Source organism: Hyperolius riggenbachi, chromosome 2 (assembly GCF_040937935.1).
Source record: "Hyperolius riggenbachi isolate aHypRig1 chromosome 2, aHypRig1.pri, whole genome shotgun sequence".
Lineage (NCBI taxonomy): Eukaryota > Metazoa > Chordata > Amphibia > Anura > Hyperoliidae > Hyperolius > Hyperolius riggenbachi.
In genome coordinates this window covers 284513494-284534228 of record NC_090647.1, presented here as the reverse complement: position 1 = coordinate 284534228, position 20735 = coordinate 284513494, and the positions used below count along the sequence as shown (strand labels likewise).

The window sequence follows — 20735 nt, the reverse complement described above, 5'->3', positions numbered from 1 at the left end:
GCAGCTAACCCTGCATGTTTGTCCAGGGGCGATGGCTAAAAGTATTACAAGGCAGAGTATCAACAGGACAAACAGGCAATTTGAATTGTTTAAAAAGTAGTAAATATAGCAGCCTCCATATCTCTCTCACTTCTGATGTCCTTCAAACATTTCATCAGAACGCTATTCACTGAGCAGAAATAAGCTTCCTCTCTGCAGCACTACCTATGTGTACTAGCCCAACATACACTGGGACAATGAATGTACAAGTCAAGTACAATAAGAACTTGTAACAAACCAACCCTTGAATTCCCATCTTACAAGCGTTGCACCTACATTCAAAGTTTGCATGCATAAAATGTTTTAATGTAACATATACACTAGAAATATTTTACAAAGAAAAAAGATAAATGGCTTTCCTGGGAACCCTGCTTAAGCAAAAAGCCGAAGGTCATGAGTAGGGATGAGCGAGTTCTAATTTGAAAAACAATTCCAAATTTAAACTGATGCAGGCGGTTAACTCCCCTATGTCGCCAAGTCTGTGCACTGCCCTCCTTGTTGTGCTTCAGCTCCCCAGCTACCGTAATTCCTCATTTCATATACGAGAGGGAATGCAATGCGGAGGTCAGCGCACAGAAGTGGCGACAAGGGTGTGTGAAAGAACCCCCCCCCCCCCCCCATTGCTACAGTGCACATCAGTTTAAAATTAGAGTTCTGTTCCAAATTCAGAGACACGTTACAAATCAGACCACTATCCCTAGGAGCAAGGAAAAAAGGCATGCAAGACTAAAAAGGAACCTGAGAGGTATACGGAGGCTGCCATATTTATTTTCTTTTAAACAATACCAGTTGTCTTTCTAGTCAGTAGTGTCTGGATGACAAAAGTGGCCAATCTGCATTCTTGTTCACATTCTATGTATGGCTAAAAGTATTAGAGGCAATGGATCAGCAAGACAACCAGACAATGTTCATTGTTTAAAAGGAAATATGTGAATATGTGAATCTCCGTAGGTCTCTCACCTCAGGTTTCCTTTAATGTAGGTCATTTTATAAAGGTGCAATGATACAGGATGTGCTTATAAAGCACAAAGGCTGCACTGAAAATCCGTGCTACCACCATGGAAGATGAAAAAAAAACAAACAAACAAAAAAAACTGACAGTCCAGCACTCAATGTAATGCCACCAGTCTGTCTGGTGATAGCAATATGGCATTGCTGGTACTCCTCAACTTTCCACAGCGGCAAAAATAATTTCCTATGCTGTTCTCTCGCTGGCTTTTATAGTCTGCAACTGTAGGGTGAGGTGAGAACACCTAAAACACGAATTGTAAGTATACTTGACAGGTGGTATTGGAACTGATATTGTTGACCAAAGGAAAAAAAAAATATTACGTGTATACTGTAGCTAGGATACACACCATTTGTAACTTATTGTTATTAAAATGACCTTTCCAGCTAACTTTGCAGCCAGCCATGATTTTCTAAGCACGTCTAGTCTCCTTGCAGCAATGCAACAGCCCGCTGTTTTGTTAGTGGAATATCTCCACATTTTCATATCCCCATTTCATTCCATATGGAGTGCTTTATTTATGCAATTAGGACTTTGTACAGCTAAAAGGTATATTAAAACCCCAAATGTCTGTTCATAGCTCTTCTACAGACACCCCCAACTTAGTTCACCGTCTGTACAGCTGAGCTATAATTCCAGACAGATAGAGAACAAAACCGGTATTATTTGCTGAAGTCTTTCTAATGGATATAGATGTCCTGGCATGAATTGATGTTTATTTTGAGTGGGCTTAGAACTGAGTGGGCTTAGAACTTAAAATACACTGATACTTGTATTACAAGTGCCCCACACCCAAACACTTCATGAGTTTTAAGCATAAGATGCAATGCTAGTACCTTGACAAACCAGACAGGTACAAAGGCTACATAGTAGGCTGACAACATGGAGCTAAGAAGCACCTCCCGCACACGCCAATTGAAGTCCAGCTTCAGGTAATGCACCTCACTTCGGATAAGGTCAGGAGAGAGGCAGCATGCATGTGTTGGAAGAGGATCTGTGCTGGGTCTCCACATGTGCTGCAGCACTGTTAGATAATCCCGTCCTGCCTTATCTACAGAACTCATGTCTCCAACCCGGGTACCAGGGACATTTGCAAAAAGGCTTGAACGGCGGAAATCATATCCCAAATGCAAAAAGGGGATGTACATACCAAATCTGTAAGATATGAGAGGGAAAAGCAAGAATGGCAAATCACATAGTAGAGGTAGACCTCTAATGCAATTCAAATACATGAATACACAGGATCTATACGGTGTCAAATCCACAAAGGCCTCTTTCAGACAGTCAACTCACAGGTGGTGAATTCACAGTCTGTCAGCTGCTCTCCAGCACCAGCCAGGCACTTGCTAGAGCTTGGTACCGGCAGTAGACGGGCGCCCCCTCCCCCCCAACAGACTTCCGGTCTGAGCACGACTGCAGCCGTGCTCACTCTCGATATGTTGCGGTTCTCTGCTGCCGGGTAACACCACCACCACCACGTGTCAGGCTTGACAAGTGTGGCGTTACTACCGCTGTAATTCAGCTGCATTTACATTGCACTCGAGTCGCACTGGTGGCCGGCAGACCGGACACTGAACTGCTTGGCAAGCGCACAGTTCAACCTTCCGCCTGAAGGAGGCCTTAGTGAGGAAGCAGTTTAACAACTCAGAAGAGATATTGCAAACTGATTCAAAGTACAGATTTTCTATATTATTTACATCTCTACAGTTTAGGCTCAGCAATTTGAACTGTAAGTAAAAAATCTCCAGAGTGTGTATGCAACTTTGCAGTCTAAATCCTATCCATGTAACATCCATCCTAATCTAATTGCTATATTTTATTTGCACGTCACACACTGAATGCTACCCATAAATCTTGGAAATTCAATGTACTTACTAAAGGCTTTTCCAATGAACCCCCAAGGATGTAGTAAGAGCAATGGATATATGCGTCATCAATCAAATATTTTTTAAACTGGTCTATGGTAAAAGACGGCACTTCTTACTTAGGTCATATTGGAACATAATGTGGTTTGTCTAACAAACAGTTAAGGAATTAACATGAATTAAACAGCAGTGTGGCCCCTTTTTAAGTCAATAACACAAAAAAAAAAAAAGAATATACATAAAAAAAATAAATAAAAAAAACATACAATATATTTAATAGGAAATTCGCATGCGTTTTCGTATGCAAATTTTACCACGAATTCTCAGGCGTTTTCGCATTAAAATCAATGTAAAAGCACACAGGCACTGACATGGTTAAATTCGAATAGCCATTAACATATGTGAAAACGCCTGTGAATTCACGGTAAAATCCGCATCCAAACTTTGCGCGAATTCGTTTTTGCGTTTTCCGTGACTAATTCGCACCGCGCAAGTGGAAACGGGCCCTTAGTGACAGCAACATAGGAGAAAAGTAATTTATGGCTCATTTTACTCTGAAAAAAAACATACTTCTTATTTGTCTATGTTTGCACGTATTTTAAATGTTACAATTTCTCGCCATAGTGCCCCTGGAAATGAATAGAAGGATTGCTCGGGAGGCAGTTTTGGCTCCAATTCGATAAAATTATCAGATCAACCAACCACTAATTCACAAACCTTACAGCAATCCCAACTGTGATCCAATACGACCCAGTCAAGGGTGGTAAATACTAATCACTTAGTGGCTGACAATTTTCAGTGCAGGTCTTATGCACCACTTATAGTTTCGGATGCCTCCTTTGAGACTGTACAGTGGACATAATTTATAATGGCCTGCACTAACTAGAATAAAATGAACACTGTTATAAAATAAAAGCACAGTTTTTTTCCTTTTTTGAATAGTGTGGAAAGGTGTTAGAACCTTTGTGTGAGTTAGTTGCTGCCCATATTCTCATGGGAGAGGATAGCTCTTCCTGGAACCTCCACGAAGCTTTGCAACTTTACTTAAGGACCATGCTAATTGAAGTCTACGCCCTGTTTTGATACTGATCTGGCTGCCAGAGCGTAGATTTCAATTCACGCCGTAGCACACATTCAGCCGTGACAGTCTCCCATCGCAGCTCACTCGCCCTGTCAGTCTCTAAGACTGCAGAGCCCTGTGAGCCGGTCAGGACCCGATTTCATTGGACAGCGGTTGCGGCGGGTATGTGCAGCGATTCATCGGTATTCCGTCGTTATTGTACCAGCGGTCTCTGGTCCTTTAGGAGGCAGAGACCGCTGGTACTTAAGTGGTTAAATATGAAAATCGGTAGTTGCAGGGTTAGGAAATAGGTTACAGCAATTAAAAAAATTAGTCAGGGCTCTGTCTACCCTACAAAATAGTTGTGTTTTTGCCAACTGTAACTCTTGGAGAGACTTCAGCTCCTCTCCTCTAGAACCTCTGCCAACCTAAGTAGCCCAAGAGCAGTTCTATGCGATTTCTGTAAATACAGTGTATGTGATAGGCGCTTTGGTTTTCTACACAGATATACATTTACTCACGGGTAACATAAGAAGAGCAGGTTGAGGAATGAGTGTGTCCTGAATAGTAGTATAATGGCACGACACAAACTCCATCCTGTTCCAGTAAGTAGTGCAAACCGTGTTGCTACTAAAAATAATGAGTGCGGCAAGGAAACCTTTCCTCCTTGGGAGGCCTACAGAACAAAAAAGAAAATTAATTACATACAAACAAGGCATAATTATGTGCCAAACTTAAAATGTGTTCCTTGTTGTGTTTATTAACCCCCTTGGCGGTATGATTCTTTCTGGATTTTAGGGTCTAAAAGCGGTACAATTTTTTTTCACCCTTTTAGACCCTAAAACCTGGAAAAAAAATCATGCTGCCAGAGAGATCTGCACAGCCCAGCAATCACTCACCTCCCTTGCTCCAGCGCTGCAGTTATGACTCCATCCACCGGGTGGCGCTGCAACTCTAAAGTGAGATTGTCGGCTGTCGTCATGACAACAGCTGGTGATCTCACCAGGAGGAAGCAGAGCCCCAAAGGAGAGGAAGAAGAATGGCGTCCGACATCGGGATCCCTGGGAGGTATGTAGAAACACTTCCGCTGCACGCTATACTCTGCAAAGAGCCTCCGGCGGCTACCCCGAGCAGAGGTCAGGGTTGCCGCTCTGAGCTCGAGGTTACCGCAAAAGGAGGTTATGGTATGTAGGTAGAAAAAAAAAAACGAAGTTTTGTAAAAGTAATACATTTTAATGGCTAACTGATAAAGTTAAATTATGCAAGCTTTCTGGGATCTAATCCCCTTCTTCAGACATATTTCAAAATGAAAGCTGAAGTAAAATACTGATGCAGGTACATAGTAAACACGTAGATGGCAGTTGTGCCGGTTACTGTTAAGCAGTTAGAGGTCAGGTGCTTCCTATATTATTAAGGCATACAAAGTCTTACATCTAGGATATATTGTAGCACATAGGAGGCACCAAATCGGAAATGATATGAAAAAAAAAAAAAAAAAAAAAAAAAAAAAGGGTAGAACTTTCCTCCAAAGACGCCAATAATATTTTCCTGGGCAAACATGGCAGCATACCAATGTGTGTGGCTCTGCCCCTGACGCTCGATAGGCCAGCATTTACAGTATATAAATTAAAAGAATCCCTGCCCCCGAGCCATTCTTTTTTGCCGTCTTAAATGGACAAGCTTTTTTTTTTTCCCTACTCCACTGGTGCCTGATTGAATTTCTGGACAGGTTAAGCCTCTCCTAACTGGACCAGTATTGCCAACCTTTTGCATTATTTTTTACTGACAAACATGTAAAAATGTACTGACAGAGGATATGTGACACGCAAAAAATGAGCATGGCCACGCAACAGAACATGGGTGTATTCATGGGTGGGTCCAAACATACATAACCTCAGCAGTGGTGCAAGTAGAAAGTTTGAGCGCAGCCATAGTGTTTCCCCACCAAAATGCATGTAATCTGGCAGTGTTTCCTATAAAATACACCTAATCTAGCAGCGGTTTCCCTCCAAAATACACTAATCTGACAACGTTTCCCCCAAAATACAAGTAATCTGGCAGCATTTTCCCCCCAAAACACACAATCTGACAGCGGTTTTTCCTCCAAAATACACATACCGGTAATCTGAAAGCATTGTACCAAAAATACACACAAGCTGGCAACCGAGTACTTTGCTCCCCACCACCATACCTCTAAACGTGCAACTAACTTTTTTTTCCTTTCACTTTTCCAAGGGACTTGGGCTTTCTGATTTTTAACCTGGACAGAGCTAAGGAGGAAAGTGTAGTTTCTTAATAATACCAATGATAAATCATATGCTCACTCCAATCTGAATCATCGCAAATATGGTTTTGCATAACATTTTAGTAAGAGGGCTTTTTGGTCCTTTGTAACCCCTTACACACTCCTAGGAATTCTGTTTCACAATGAGCTTGCTGTGTAATCTTTAACACTGGATGCTTCATGTCCTACCCGTAGAGCTACATTAATCCTTGCCATGCATTGATGAGGATTAACCAATCCAAAAAATCCCTTTACTTACGGTAAAGTCTTTTCCAGTAGTCATGAGGACAGCACCCCTGGATGAGACTTGTCTCCCTCCCCACCGTGGACAGGGAACTGTTAAAAGAAGAATTTGCATAAGCAATAGGCAGCCACATAAGATACTACACCTGCCACAGTACCTCAGTTAATAAAAAAGAGGACACGGACATTTAACGATGCTTACACAAACGTATTTATCTTTTCTACCCAAATAAGGGCGGGTTGCAGGGGTGCTGTCCTCATGACTACAGGAAAAGACTTTACCGTAAGTAAAGGGATTTTTCCCAGAACGTCATTTCGGACAGCACCCCTAGATGAGACGATGTACTAGAGATAAAGCCTTAGGGTGGGACCACAGCTTGCAAAACTTTCCTTCTGAAGGATAAACCTGCAGAGGCAGATACATTAAGGCGATAGTGCTTTACAAGCGTATTGTGACTTGACCAGGTCGCAGCTCTGCAAATCTGATCTATAGAGGCCCCTGCCCTCTCTGCCCAAGAAGTCAAAATTCCTCTTGTGGAATGAGCCATGATAGAATTTAATTGCTTCCCCTGTGTCTGATGAAATAGCCCCCCCCCCCCAAAAAAAAAAATGTATAATCTGTGTAGGATTTAAGGAAGATTTCTCCCAATTAATGATTCAACCTAGATCTTGTAGTAAGACTATTGTCGTAACAATCTGATCTCTTACCGAATTGGGAGATGTCCACCAAAACAGAAAATCATCAAGGTAACCCAAAATGTTAACTTTTCTCTGTCTAAGTGTAGCCAGAACCCCAGACATTACCTTCATAAACAACCCTGGAGCTGAGGATAATCCGAAGGGCAAAGCATTAAACGGATAAATTCTTACCTCTTCCTCCATCTGGATGGCAAACCTTAAGCATTATTGAGAAGACAGATGCATCGGTAATTGAAGATACGCATCTTTTCGGTCTAGAAAATCGTCCTTCTGTAAGAGATGAATAATAGATCAAATCCATCCTGAATTTTCTGTATTTTACCTTCTGGTTTAGACTCTTTAAATTTAGTATGAACCGATAATTTCCCTGTAGCTTCTTTACTAGAAAAACACAGGGGAATAGAATCCCTGTCCTCTGACATTTCGGTACTTCTCGAATTACCCTTTTTTCCTAAACAGGGAAAGGACTTCCAATTGTAGGGCTGAAAACTTTATCTGGTCCTGCAAGCGGGGAGTAATGCAAAAGTTCTGAAGAGGAGGCTGGCTGAACTCTATTCTGTATCCCTCCAAAAACCACCTTAAGGGCTCTTTCCCACTAAGACGTTAGATGCGACGCTAAGGTTGCATAACGTGCCCCTAACGCAGGGGTCGGCAACCCGCGGCTCCGGATCTGCATGCGGCTCTTTTTGATCTTCGCCGCGGCTCCTAGGCGGCTCCGGTGCCAGTGGCTGCGGCGCTCGTGACGTGTGCTGTTGTTGCTGGCTGGCAGCCTATCAGAGAGGCCGCCGGACCAGTGCAGTGCAGGGCTTCGAGCGGCCATTTTCCCATAGCCCTGCAGGCAGAACGTGACGTGGGAAGAGGATCGTGGGAGTTGCGCGCCACCAGGTCGGGACAGGAGGAGATCGTGACAGGAGGTCTTCTGACTAGGTGAGTAAATTTTTATTTTCAGATCTGCTGAAGGATTGTGCATATGGAGGTCAGATCTGCTGAAGGATTGTGCATATGAGGGTCAGATCTGCTGAAGGATTGTGCATATGGGGGTCAGATCTGCTGAAGGATTGTGCATATGAGGGTCAGATCTGCTGAAGGATTGTGCATATGAGGGTCAGATCTGCTGAAGGATTGTGCATATGAGGGTCAGATCTGCTGAAGGATTGTGCATATGAGGGTCAGATCTGCTGAAGGATTGTGCATATGGGGGTCAGATCTGCTGAAGGATTGTGCATATGAGGGTCAGATCTGCTGAAGGATTGTGCATATGAGGGTCAGATCTGCTGAAGGATTGTGCATATGGGGGTCAGATCTGCTGAAGGATTGTGCATATGAGGGTCAGATCTGCTGAAGGATTGTGCATATGAGGGTCAGATCTGCTGAAGGATTGTGCATATGAGGGTCAGATCTGCTGAAGGATTGTGCATATGGGGGTCAGATCTGCTGAAGGATTGTGCATATGGGGGTCAGATCTGCTAACGATTTGTGCATATGGGGGTCATATCTGCTGAAATATTGTGCATATGGGGGTCATATCTGCTAACGATTTGTGCATATGGGGGTCATATCTGCTAACGATTTGTGCATATGGGGGTCATATCTGCTAACGATTTGTGCATATGGGGGTCATATCTGCTAACGATTTGTGCATATGGGGGTCATATCTGCTAACGATTTGTGCATATGGGGGTCATATCTGCTAACGATTTGTGCATATGGGGGTCATATCTGCTAACGATTTGTGCATATGGGGGTCATATCTGCTAACGATTTGTGCATATGGGGGTCATATCTGCTAACGATTTGTGCATATGGGGGTCATATCTGCTAACGATTTGTGCATATGGGGGTCATATCTGCTAACGATTTGTGCATATGGGGGTCATATCTGGTTTTGCGGCTCCCAGTTTTTTTCTCTTTTCGGAAACGGGTCCAAGTGGCTCTTTATGTCAAAGGTTGCAGACCCCTGCCCTAACGCAACGCACGTGAGCTTTGAAGTTGGACGTTATATAGAGCCGCGTTATGAGTCTCTTGATGCATACTTTTTGACGCATACCATCGGACGAAAACAGCGCATGCGGCAAAAGACTGTGGAGAGCATGTGATCGGAAAACTCCGCATCACGCGGTCCCACCAGCCAATAAGCGGCCACTCCAGGAAGTAAACACTGCAGTGCATATTAATTAGTCATGTGGCTGGCCACAACAGCGGACTCTCCCCTCTCCTGCACGAAAAAAACAAAAACACACATTATTGAGCATATGCAAACAGTCTAATGCGGCTAAAACCGAGTATAACGCACAGCATGCTGCACCTTCTTTATACGTCCAGCGCTACACTGTAACACAACGTGGGCACCGTGGACAGCCCATTGATTTTTCCATTACTGTGAGCTGGGCTGCGTTGCAAGCTATTCTAACGTGCGCCTGTAACGTCCCACTGTGAAAGAAGCCTAAATAACCAATATTTTGTGCACTGTAGTTGCCATGTTTTGAAATTTGCAATTCTCCATATCACTGGAATACTAGCGTCATTGCTTATCTGACTTCTTGGTAAAAGTAAAGTTTGACTTAGGCTTCTGTGACTCGTAGGGAGCCCATCTCCTGCCCTTAGAGGACTAGGGATCTGACTCATTCTTAGAAGAGGGACAAAAGTACTGTTTACCTTGGAAAGGGTGTGGGTGTGTGTGGGGGTGTGTGTGTGTGTGTGTGTGGGGGTGTGTGTGTGTGTGTGTGTGTGTGTGTGTGTGTGTGTGTGTGTGTGTGTGTGTGTGTGTGTGTGTGTGTGTGTGTGGGTGTGGGTGTGGGTGTGGGTGTGGGTGTGGGTGTGGGTGTGGGTGTGGGTGTGGGTGTGGGTGTGGGTGTGGGTGTGGGTGTGGGTGTGGGTGTGGGTGTGGGTGTGGGTGTGTGTGTGTGTGTGTGTGTGTGTGTGTGTGTGTGTGTGTGTGTGTGTGTGTCTCTGCCGTTCTGTCTAGAGGGTCATAAGTTTTTACCCATACACCTCTTCTGGCTGAATTAACTAATGCCATAGTTCTTGCCGTAAGTTTAACCGTATCATCTGAAGCGTCCACTAGATAAATTGAAAGCATTCAAAACTTTAGGGAAATTATTCAAAATTTCCCAGAAATCCTCAAAAAAGTAAGTCAGTTTTGTTTGATACCCTTTAAAAATATGGATCTAATTTAGGTGGGGTTCCCCAAAACCCTGATCTTCAGGAGAAAGATAACGTTTAGATAATGATCTGGGCCAAAAAACCCTTTCCTAGATTATCCCACTCCTTCTTAATCATAATCTTTAGGCTACTTTCACACCAAGACGTTGCGTTTTAGGGAGGTTAAGGTTGAAGTTGGACGTCAGATTGAGCCGCATTATGCGGCTCTCAAAGCAGCTGCTCTAGGATAGTGATGGGAAGTCCGGATCCTTTTAAAAATTCGGATCATTCGAATCGGATAATTGAAAAGATCCGGATCTTTGAACCAAATCATTTGAATCATTTTACTAGGGAAGCAGACTGGGGGTGAAATTACTAGCAGGACAGGACTTTCCCTGCACTGTACATTCTGTATGTTCCGGTTTCTTCCAGACAGACATCCACTGTGAATCGAATCTCTCATTGTGATGATCCGGATGATTCGACTCACAAAACAGATCCGGATCAAATGAACGATTCGTTCATGATCCGGACAACACTATGAGTCCCACCAGGAGTCACCACTGTGCAGTGCATATTAGTCATGTGGCTAGTCACTGAGCATGTGCAAACAATCTAACACAGCCCTATGGGGTATAACATACAGCATGCGGCACTTTCATTTAACGTGCAGCGTTATACCCTAACGCAACGTGTGCACTGTGAACAGCACATTGTTTTTACTGTGCTGTGAGTAGGGCTGCGTTACTGGCTGCTGTAACGTCCCACTGTGAAACCAGCCTAAGAGTAGCATGGACTGAAATAAACCGAGAATGAGGATCCGCCAAACTCTCATACATTTGATCCAAAGGTGTCAAAGATTTCTGCTCAGACTTAATACCCATTGTCTCATGCATAGCCATTAGTAAGTCTTTCATTAATTCAGGAGAAAAACGTTTCGGTTAGGGCTCTTTTCCACTATGAAATGTGATCGCGACCGCATTTGCGTTCACAATCGCACTTCAATTTTCACTATACAATTGAGCTACTATACTTATAGTACAGCTCAATCGCATACAAAAATGCAGCAGGACGACGATTGCGCTTTGTGCAAATCGCATCGCAATCAGATTGCACCAATGGAATGCAGTTTCCATTAGTTTAATATACCTCGCGATCAGAATCAAATCGTAAATCGTAGGGTAGTGAAAAAAAGGCCCTTAGTCAGTTTTACTCAAATCTTCCTCCTAGTTTGATACATTTGCTCTGTGCAGAGACAGATTTATTATAAAGGAGGCAGCCCCAGCATCCCTTTACATGTGTATTTTTGTTTAAATTGTCTCTCCTTACCCTGAATCTGCGCTGAATCTTTCTAAGGGCCTTTTTCCACTAGCCTGCGATTTGCTTCTGATCGCAAATCGCAAGGTACATTAAACTAATGGAAACTGCAGCAGCAATTTCCATTAGTGCGATTTGATTGCGATGCGATTTTGGTCAAAGCGCAATCGTTGCCCTGCCGCATTTTGTATGCGATTGAGCTGAACTACAATGAGTATAGCAGCTCAATCGCAATCGCATGGTGGAAATTGAAACGCGATTGCGATCGCGACTGGAATCGCGATCGCAATCGCATTTCATAGTGGAAAAGAGCCCTAATAGTTCTTCTAAACAATCTATTTAATTGCCACAACTTAGAAGAACTTCAAGAAATGTTACACATGCAGGCTTTCTGATGTAAAATTTATCTGAAAACAGGTACCCCAGGGGTTAAAAAACACAGCCTGGGTATTCTGGGATGCAGTTTTTGTTCTGCTCTCACTGCAGCTGCCTGGGAGGTCTGTCTCTACATTAGCTTGGCTGTTATCCGCTGGCTTATCACATTTTCCAAACAGCCGCGTTTCTCCGCTCACATTCCGCCTGCTCTAATCTTTATTAATTAACCTTCAGCGACAGGTGTTGTGATAATCTCCGCAGAAGGCGGTAATTTCCCGCACTGCTTAGGAATGTCAGTTTTTCATGCGGAAACAGGTTCTATGAATGCACACTTTGCTAAATGGTCGGTAAAGTCAGCTGTTTTGGGCATTACCGCATGCGGGAGTGCTCTATGAATACAGGCCTATGTCTCTTAGAAGAAGGAGGCATAGTCGGAGGTGCAGACAACATAGGAGATGATGGATTAGTTATAACAGGCAAATAATCCATAGCACTACTAGTCCCAGGCCTATCTGAAGCAGCTGAGGCAGTAGAAGCAATAGCAGAATCTTTAATTTCCTATTGCTGTCTGTGGACCTTCTCTGTACAATACCGGTACAATTCAGAGTTGCTAATCCATGCTGACTGGACTGAGTAGAAGATTTGTCAGACTTTTCAACCTTCTCAGTCTTATGTCTTTTAGGAGGGTATAAAACATAATAAATGATAGCCAGCCATTAGACAAATCCCCCTATACATAATATACATCCAGCCAAGCAGAAGAAACATAACCACATCTACTTGCCAGAGAGGGATCCTGGGCAGATTTAGCAGATTATGCAGGAGCTGACCCAGAGGCGTCTTCCATGATCCCAGCCACAAACCAGAGTGCATCATGGATGCTACAAACTTATACCTGTGCTGCTGATTTGATGCAGCTGATCTAATTATGCATGCAGCCCCTGCCGGCTAAGCATATGCTTAATCAGCTTCTTACCTTAAGGGCCCGTTCAGATCACAAATGCGGATGGCCATGCGTGCGGAACGCGTGCGGACCGCAACGCATACGAACGCACGCCATCCGCGTTTGTGTGCGTTGTGTGGCTGATCTCATCACTGAAAAGTGAATGGGACAGCCGCGCGTTTTGACAAAATCTGCGTGCAGCATGCGTTCCCGGACCGCACAGGTCCGGAACGCATGCAGTTGGAACATCAGACAGTGCACTCTATGCACTGTCTGATGTCGTGCGTGTCGGCCTCCTGCACGCGTTTCCAAAACGCGTCTGGAAACACGTGCAGTCTGAACGGGCCAAGGAATCAGCTGTATGCTGATTCCTAATCACCGCCGCGGCCCCTGCCGCCCGGCTCAGACTTCAGATCACGCAGGACGCCAGCGCATGACTACCTCCGGTTCAACCGGAAGTGAACTCTCTTCAATGCACGCACATGCGCGCATAAAGTCGCTGCCTCCGATGGAGAAGCCTCCTCCACGCTGCAGGGCTCCGACTGTTCACTGAACAGCGCTGCTTGGAGCTCTGGAAAACGCTGCCCCTGCCGCCTGACATGGATGGCACTCCTGGAGACCTCTCCCATGCATCCCGTCCGGGACAGGAAACTAAACTGAGGTACTGTGGCAGGTGTAGTATCTTATATGTGGCTTATGCAAATTCTTCTTTTAACAGTTTCCTGTCCACGGTGGGGAGGGAGACAGGTCTCATCCAGGGGTGCTGTCCGAAATGACGTTCTGGGTAACAGTCTGTATGCAAGTTAGATTATTGTGGCTCTGTACAACAAGCTGACACATCATTGCATTCTAGTGGTTCTGGAGGTGTGTTTAGCTTACAAGGACAACAAAGCATGATTTGCATATTCAGCGTTGATGCATCTGCTCACTCCAACCTTAATAATCGCAAATACCTTTCTGTTTTAAGAAGGCAAACTTTTGTTTGTTATGACACTGAGAAAGGCAATTTTTTTTCTAGAGAGCTACTCTCAAACAGAAACACCGTAATGCAGCCTAGAAGATGGCTTTCATAGACTGCAGATGGGAAAGGTACTCTGGATTCTCGGGGATGCAAAGGGTTGTGAAAAAAAGATGAGGAAGAATCATGTTAAAATGCATGGATGTACAGGTACATGCAGAGATATGGAAGGGAAAATTGCTTGGGAACAATCAGCCAGCCAATCAATCAAGGAAACACCACCACAAACTTAAGGCTCATACACACATCAGACTATAGTCTTTGGAAAATGAAAGATCACAGACCAATCTTACCACCCTTCATGTAGTATGAGAGCATACTATACACAGTCTTTTCTATGGAGCTGAACTCCACATCAGAAAAAAATCTTTGCAAGATGCTGCACACACAGATGCTGTACAGACACAAAAGATCAGTATCTGCAAAAGATCTGTTCCTGCCAAAAATCCATTCCTGCAAATTGCAATGATAGTCTATGAGATCTGCAGATCATCATACACACATGATTTAACTGACATTCATCTGCAGATCAAGCAATCATCTGTAGATCTGAAAATCCATCCTGTTGGATCTGATCTGCAGATGAATGTCAGTTAAATCATGTGTGTATGATGATCTGCAGATCTCATAGACTATCATTGCAATTTGCAGGAATGGATTTTTGGCAGGAACAGATCTTTTGCAGATACTGATCTTTTGTGTCTGTACAGCATCTGTGTGTGCAGCATCTTGCCAAGATTTCTGTCTGATGGGGAGTTCAGCTCCATAGAAAAGACTGTGTATAGTATGGCTCTCATACTACATGAAGGGTGGTAAGATTGGTCTGTGATCTTTCATTTTCAAAAGACTATAGTCTGATGTGTGTATGGGGCCTAACAGTCTGATGTCTATATGAAGATGTTGTTAAAGAAAAAGACTGCAATTGCTTCGGACAAAAGAATGAATGATTGCAACAAGTTAATGTGGCAACACCCATAAACTTTCCACTACACAGTGTGCTGTGTTTCGCTTTTGTAACTTCTGCCAGAAAAATATGAGAAGTTAATAATTTGAAATGATGAAAAAAAGGCAACAGTATGAGAAACCATAAGGAAGTTGAAAGTGGATAGCAAACTTGAACAAAACAGAGTAGTTTAGAAAGAAAAAAAAAAAAAAAAACCCACAGCAGGTATCCTAACAAAAACTACAGTCTGGCTTGATCTTATAATTAAGAACATCTCTCCCATCTCCTCATTGCCTATAGGTACCTTTACATCCAAAGTCTGGTAGACTAAAGATATCTCAAATGTAAAGCCCAGTACACACCACGCAATTTTCCATCAGATCGATGGGTCCATACGGTATTTTCATGCCAGTAGGATCAACTCCCGATCAATGATTCAAACAATTTTCAATTACAGTGGAAAATCGATTGCGTTATTGATCAGAAGTTGATCCAACTTTTTGGAATTTTTTGAATGGACCTGTCAATCTGACAGGAAATTGCATAGTGTTTACTGGGCTTAAGTCTTTGTAAAAACTAGTGAATGCCTTAATGTGCAACACTCACCTCTCGCACAATAGCTGCAATCAATCTTCTTGCAAGCACAATTGTTGTGAGGGTTAAAACATTGAAATCAATCAAGTGGAAATTCTGTAACAAGAGAAAGTAGACAGGATCGGTTTACAAAAAAAAAATAAAAAAAAATAATAAAATAAAATCCCAAGTTAGTCACAGAACATTTTGACAGTTTCCTCACCTATGAGCAAAAATCTTCCACTTTGCTACCTTTGGAACAACTGTATTAGAGAACACTGTATAACAACCATCCTCGTGTTCTCCCCACAACAATTTAGGTGGGGGTCTGAGTGTTTTGAAATCCCATCCAGCTGTCAAACGTTAGTGCTGTAAACAAACTGCAGGCAGGAGTGCTCCATTGCCTGCTGTCAATCAGCGCTCGGCTCTCACATAATAGCGCAAGCTGAAGCTGTACACTGCAGGAGCGCTCCTCTGCCTGTGTGACAGTGATCGGCTGGCTGGGCGAATTGTAAGGGGTGTTATCGGCAGGGTGTCTCAGCCAGGGGCAGTGCCGATAGTAGTGTGAAGAAGCTTCTATTCCCCCCCCCCCCCCAATCCATCTCCAATCCTCCTACCCCATCAACAAGCTCCTTAAAACCGGCAGAAAATACAGCTTCCCTGGCTCTCTCAGATGGTAGAGCGCCAGCCGCCTGATCCACGCTGTCTCCACGCTCTGCGATGTCACACATACTACTTCCTGTTTTGGTGTGCACAACATTGCAGAGAGAGGTGACAGGGCAGGTCAGGCGGCTGGCTGTTGCTCTAGCGTCAGAGAGCCCGGAGCCAGGGAAGCTGTATCTACCACGCGGTAGAGTCAAAATCACAAATCTGAATCGGATGTAAAATAGTGTCAAAATTGGAATCGCATGCAGTTTGCAAGAGGCATCATACCTTTTAGAATATAAAAATCCATCTTTCACTTGTTTGAAAATGCAAGCATTCTATACATTTATTTTACTATTCAAAACATTAATAAGGCTCCTAAAGAAAAAAATGTTCTGCAATTTTCTTAATTTTTTTGCTTCATTACATTAGGCTTTTATGTGCAGGGAGCAGCAGCTATTGCTGACTTAGAGGATACCTTAAGAATCGCACATCACAGAAACATAAGTCACTACCTTCACGATTCATGAACAAATGGCCAGTTTGGTCTGATGTCACCTCCTGGATTTAGCACAATGGTCCCCACCATAATGATCAGTCGGCTGTTGCTTGCATATGCTTGCCAAACTTCTAGTACTTACCAAAGAAGTATGTGAAGGGGGGTGAGATGGAGGGTACCACCAAACAGTCTTGTAGATATTTATGTAGTGTACAAACAAGGCAATGAGGTGACACAAAAAAAGCTGCAGTTCAAACAAAAGATGGCGATCTGCAGGCAATTCTGGGATTTTGCAATGCCGAAGAGGTACTACGGTCTGGGCAGCCAAAGGAGGGCTTGACAAGCCAGTGCTTGAGGTGCTCCTAGGAAAGAGAGAAAATAAAAAGTTTGAGGAACAGACAACACTGCAATGCAGTCAGAAAGAGAATGCAAAGATTCACAAGTCAGCAAGAAAATTCTACCTGAATTTTTTCATAAGGGTAATTGAGGGGGAGGTAGACCACAACTGAATACTTACCTCAGTAGTGGTAAGCCTCTGGATAGTCCAGAGGGCTTCCACCATCGCCCTCACCACCAGTCCAGTGCAGTAGCACTGAGACGCTAAAGTATATTTATTTTCCTCTTTGCACGAGTCTGTGCTACTGAACAGGCTGTACTTGCGCCTGTGCAGTGTGGCAGTAATTATACATGGATGGAGGAGTGTGGTCTTGAAGTCTTGAAGAAACAACTGTTCCGGCAAGCAGTGGAGGGTGAAGATCATCCAGAGGCATCCCCCTACTGCATTAAATAGTCTGAAGATACTGACAACAGCATACAAAGAATATGCATCAGTACAAACATGCAAAAGCTGTTTCCTGCTGGATCTTGTCTATACATGCAAAATTCACAGATTAAGAAGGTGCACTGAATGCTCTGAGGAAAGTGTGGATCATAATTACTAGTTTAGTTATATTGATATGGGTGTAATTCTTAAGATTTCTTCTACTATTTATTTTTGTATTGTTTAAGCAACAGTTATTTATTTGCAATATTTTCAGTTATAACTAGTGCAATTTTGTCCAAATTTTAAAGATACTCTGTAACAAATTTTTCAGCCTTAGTTCTTCTATCCTATAAGTTCCTATGCCTGTTCTAATGTGCTCTGGCTTACTGCAGCCTTTCCTAATTGCACTGGCTGTAATAAATCTTATCTCCTTTCCTCTGTCGTGTCTGTCAGGCTAAGGCTTGAATGTGTGGAATGTGCAGGGCTGCTTGTGATTGGATAAAAGCGATACACACCCTCTGCAGGCCCCCTGCACACACTGTATGACTCACACACTGTTTATGTGAGCCTATCACAAGCTGGTTAGTTTGTAAACACTGCCTAAAACGGTTAATTACAAGCCAGGATTACAGCAGAGAGTGGCAAAAACAGCACAGAGGGGCACAGGAGAAAATAAGGAATAGAATGGTATGCTTTTAAGTGTAAGAATATTAGAGTACAGCTTCTCTTTAAGCTTGATCCATTTGTTGTTGCTTTTGTAAAAGTCACATTTAGAGCCATACTTGCATGGGTGGGTGGTGCATACTTTTATTCTTTTGTAGGCTTCAGTTCAGGGTTGAGTGCTGTATAGAACTAGGTTACAGCCCTATATGCATGCTACAACAGAGAACACCAACAGCTTATTGTTGCCTTTTTGTACCTGGCTCTAGATCTCACTCCACTGACCGACGTTCCACCATGAACTGAGCCACCCGCAGACCCTGGATCAGAAAGTGGTGTGCGACAGTAAGACGTCCGGTTTGGGCCCCGGCGCCCCCCAGCCATATCTGGGATTACAGATTATTCAGACTGGCATGGATACGGTTCATTGACCTGTCTGAGAAAAGCAATACAAATAAAATGAATGCATACACGTTTATCAAAAAGATAAAATAAAGTACGGTAAATAACATATCAATACAATATTGATACATTCCCTGGCCTCAGGAGGATAGACACCAAGCAGGAAAAAAACTCCTCCCCCAGGCTACAGCACTGCACCCCCAAGGCACCAAACACCAGTTGTAAATCTTGGTGTGCTTGCAGATCCCCATTTATTTACACTGGGACAGAAGAGCAATTACATTAAAAAAACTGTGCATCATACTAGGGAGAAAAGCAACACAGGATTTCTTTAAGAAAGCACATTACACCGCAATTTAAAAATAGCATACAATCTGAAAAGTATGTTAGGTCTTGTGCATTGGGAACAGGGCCTTAAGATTAAGGTCTTATCAACCAAATATTTTATTGACAAATTACATCAATGGTACACAGAACCTTTTCAGCAGTGGGTAAAAATCAAGCATAACGACACCAAGATAAAAAAAAAAAAAAAACACATTTCAGAATCACGCAGTGTACATATACATAAAATCCAAGTAATATCACAACAGTGAGACCCATCTAGGGGAAAAAAACAAAAAAAAAAACGCTTATGCAGGGATTCAAATAACTATAAAAGTATCAAATAACATACAGATTTGTATTCATAAATGCGGGTTTCACATCCAGCGATTCCATATTTAAGCAAATTTATTGGGATGCCCCCTGTGATGAAATATTAGTTTCTTAAAGGGCAGAGAAGCCTTCACTCTAGACCAGGGGTCTCAAACTCAATTTACCTGGGGGGCCGCAGGAGGCAAAGTCAGGATGAGGCTGGGCCGCATAAGGAATGTCTCAATCGCGGTGCATCGCCGCCTCTGCCCGCCCCTCACTCTTCCTTCACAGAGAGGGGCGGGGAGAGGCGGCGAGCCGTGCGGCGATTGACGTCAGGAGGGGCAGAGCTGAAGCTGAAAGCTCTGCCCCTTTCAGGAAATGCCGGCGGATTGCCCCCCGGGCGATTTGGGGGCTCTCGTTTAGCGGCGGGATGTGGCGGATTACTTGGGAGCACTGAAGCGAACTATAAGGAAGCTTTTGCCGGCGAGGGCCACAAAATATTGTATCGAGGGCCGCAAATGGCCCGCGGGCCGCGAGTTTGAGACCCCTGCTCTAGACTTTCAGTTCTCCAGAGCGGGCTGTATGGGGGATAACCATCTAAATGCCACAAACTGTTTGGCGGTAAATACAGTTCACAATAAAACTGTATTAAATGTAGATAAGTCGTCATCAGTAAGGTTTAAAATGCAGAGTTTAATGTCCAGGGACACCGGAGAGCCCACAGTGTCATGGAGAAACTGGATTACTGGTTTCCAGAATCCTTCAATGGGTGGAAATTGCCATAGGATATGGAGGAAGGCAGGGTTAGTAGAACAACATTTGGTATAGAGGGTGGAAGTATTGTAAGAGCACTTAGAAAGGTGATGAGGGGGTTCGATAACTGATGTATTGTATGGAACTGTGAAGGAATAAAGGAGCATTGAAACCCCGGGGGGTGGGGGGAACCTAACTTCCGAATTTTGTGTCTTAAATGTCGCAAACCACTGCGTCCTCGAACCCGGCAACGTCAGTGGGAGCGAGGCAACGTGCGGCCAGAGCCACGCAGGCGCAGTGGTTTGAGAAATTAAAGTTGCAAAATCCTGAAGTGAGCTGTGGTGGGGAAGCGGAGGATCATTTTGTCCTGGGAGTGCACAGGACGTTAGAAGCCCCAAGTTAAACTTTTTTTTATTCCGGGGGCTACAGTAGTCCTTTAAGGCCTTTAACCACTTGAGGACCGCAGTGTTAAGCCCCCCCCCCCCAATGACCAGGCCGGTTTTCATTAAATAGGACACTGCAGCTTTAAGGGCTCACTGCAGGGCCGCACAACTCAGCACACAAGTGATTCCTCCCCCTTTTCTCTCCACCAACAGAGCTTTCTGTTGGTGGGGTCTGATCCTTTTCTCTCCACCAATAGAGCTTTCTGTTGGTGGGGGGTGTGTGGGTGTGTGTTTTACAAATATTCATGTTAATGTTTTTGTAATAAATTTCCTTTTTTCCCAAACCTGCCCTCTCTCCCCCCACCAGCCAATCACCCCTGAGCCTCTGGAGAGGACAGCCATGTCACACAGCTGTCCCTAGTACAGCGCGCTGCATTAGAACACAGCGCTGTACCGAGTGAAAGTCTCCTAGCAGCAATAGCCGT

At 43.8% G+C, this 20735-nt stretch overlaps 1 protein-coding gene across 4 annotated transcripts in view; it reads right to left on the bottom strand.

Annotated features, from left to right (window-relative positions):
* Positions 1 to 20735, bottom strand: part of TMEM39B (transmembrane protein 39B) — a 38263-nt gene that overhangs the window by 7050 nt on the left and 10478 nt on the right. For 3 of the 4 annotated variants that reach the window (XM_068268881.1, XM_068268880.1, XM_068268882.1), the window contains exons 2-6: positions 18336 to 18512; positions 16796 to 17015; positions 15543 to 15626; positions 4495 to 4649; positions 1885 to 2203 (exon numbers count right to left, since the gene is read on the bottom strand). In XM_068268881.1, the coding sequence (XP_068124982.1) occupies positions 1885 to 2203; positions 4495 to 4649; positions 15543 to 15626; positions 16796 to 17015; positions 18336 to 18460 (903 nt within the window). In that variant the 5' untranslated portion in view covers positions 18461 to 18512. Of the gene's footprint in view, positions 1 to 1884; positions 2204 to 4494; positions 4650 to 4872; positions 5048 to 15542; positions 15627 to 16795; positions 17016 to 18335; positions 18513 to 20735 lie in introns of those variants that run through there. The other variant, XM_068268884.1, reaches the window with a different exon arrangement.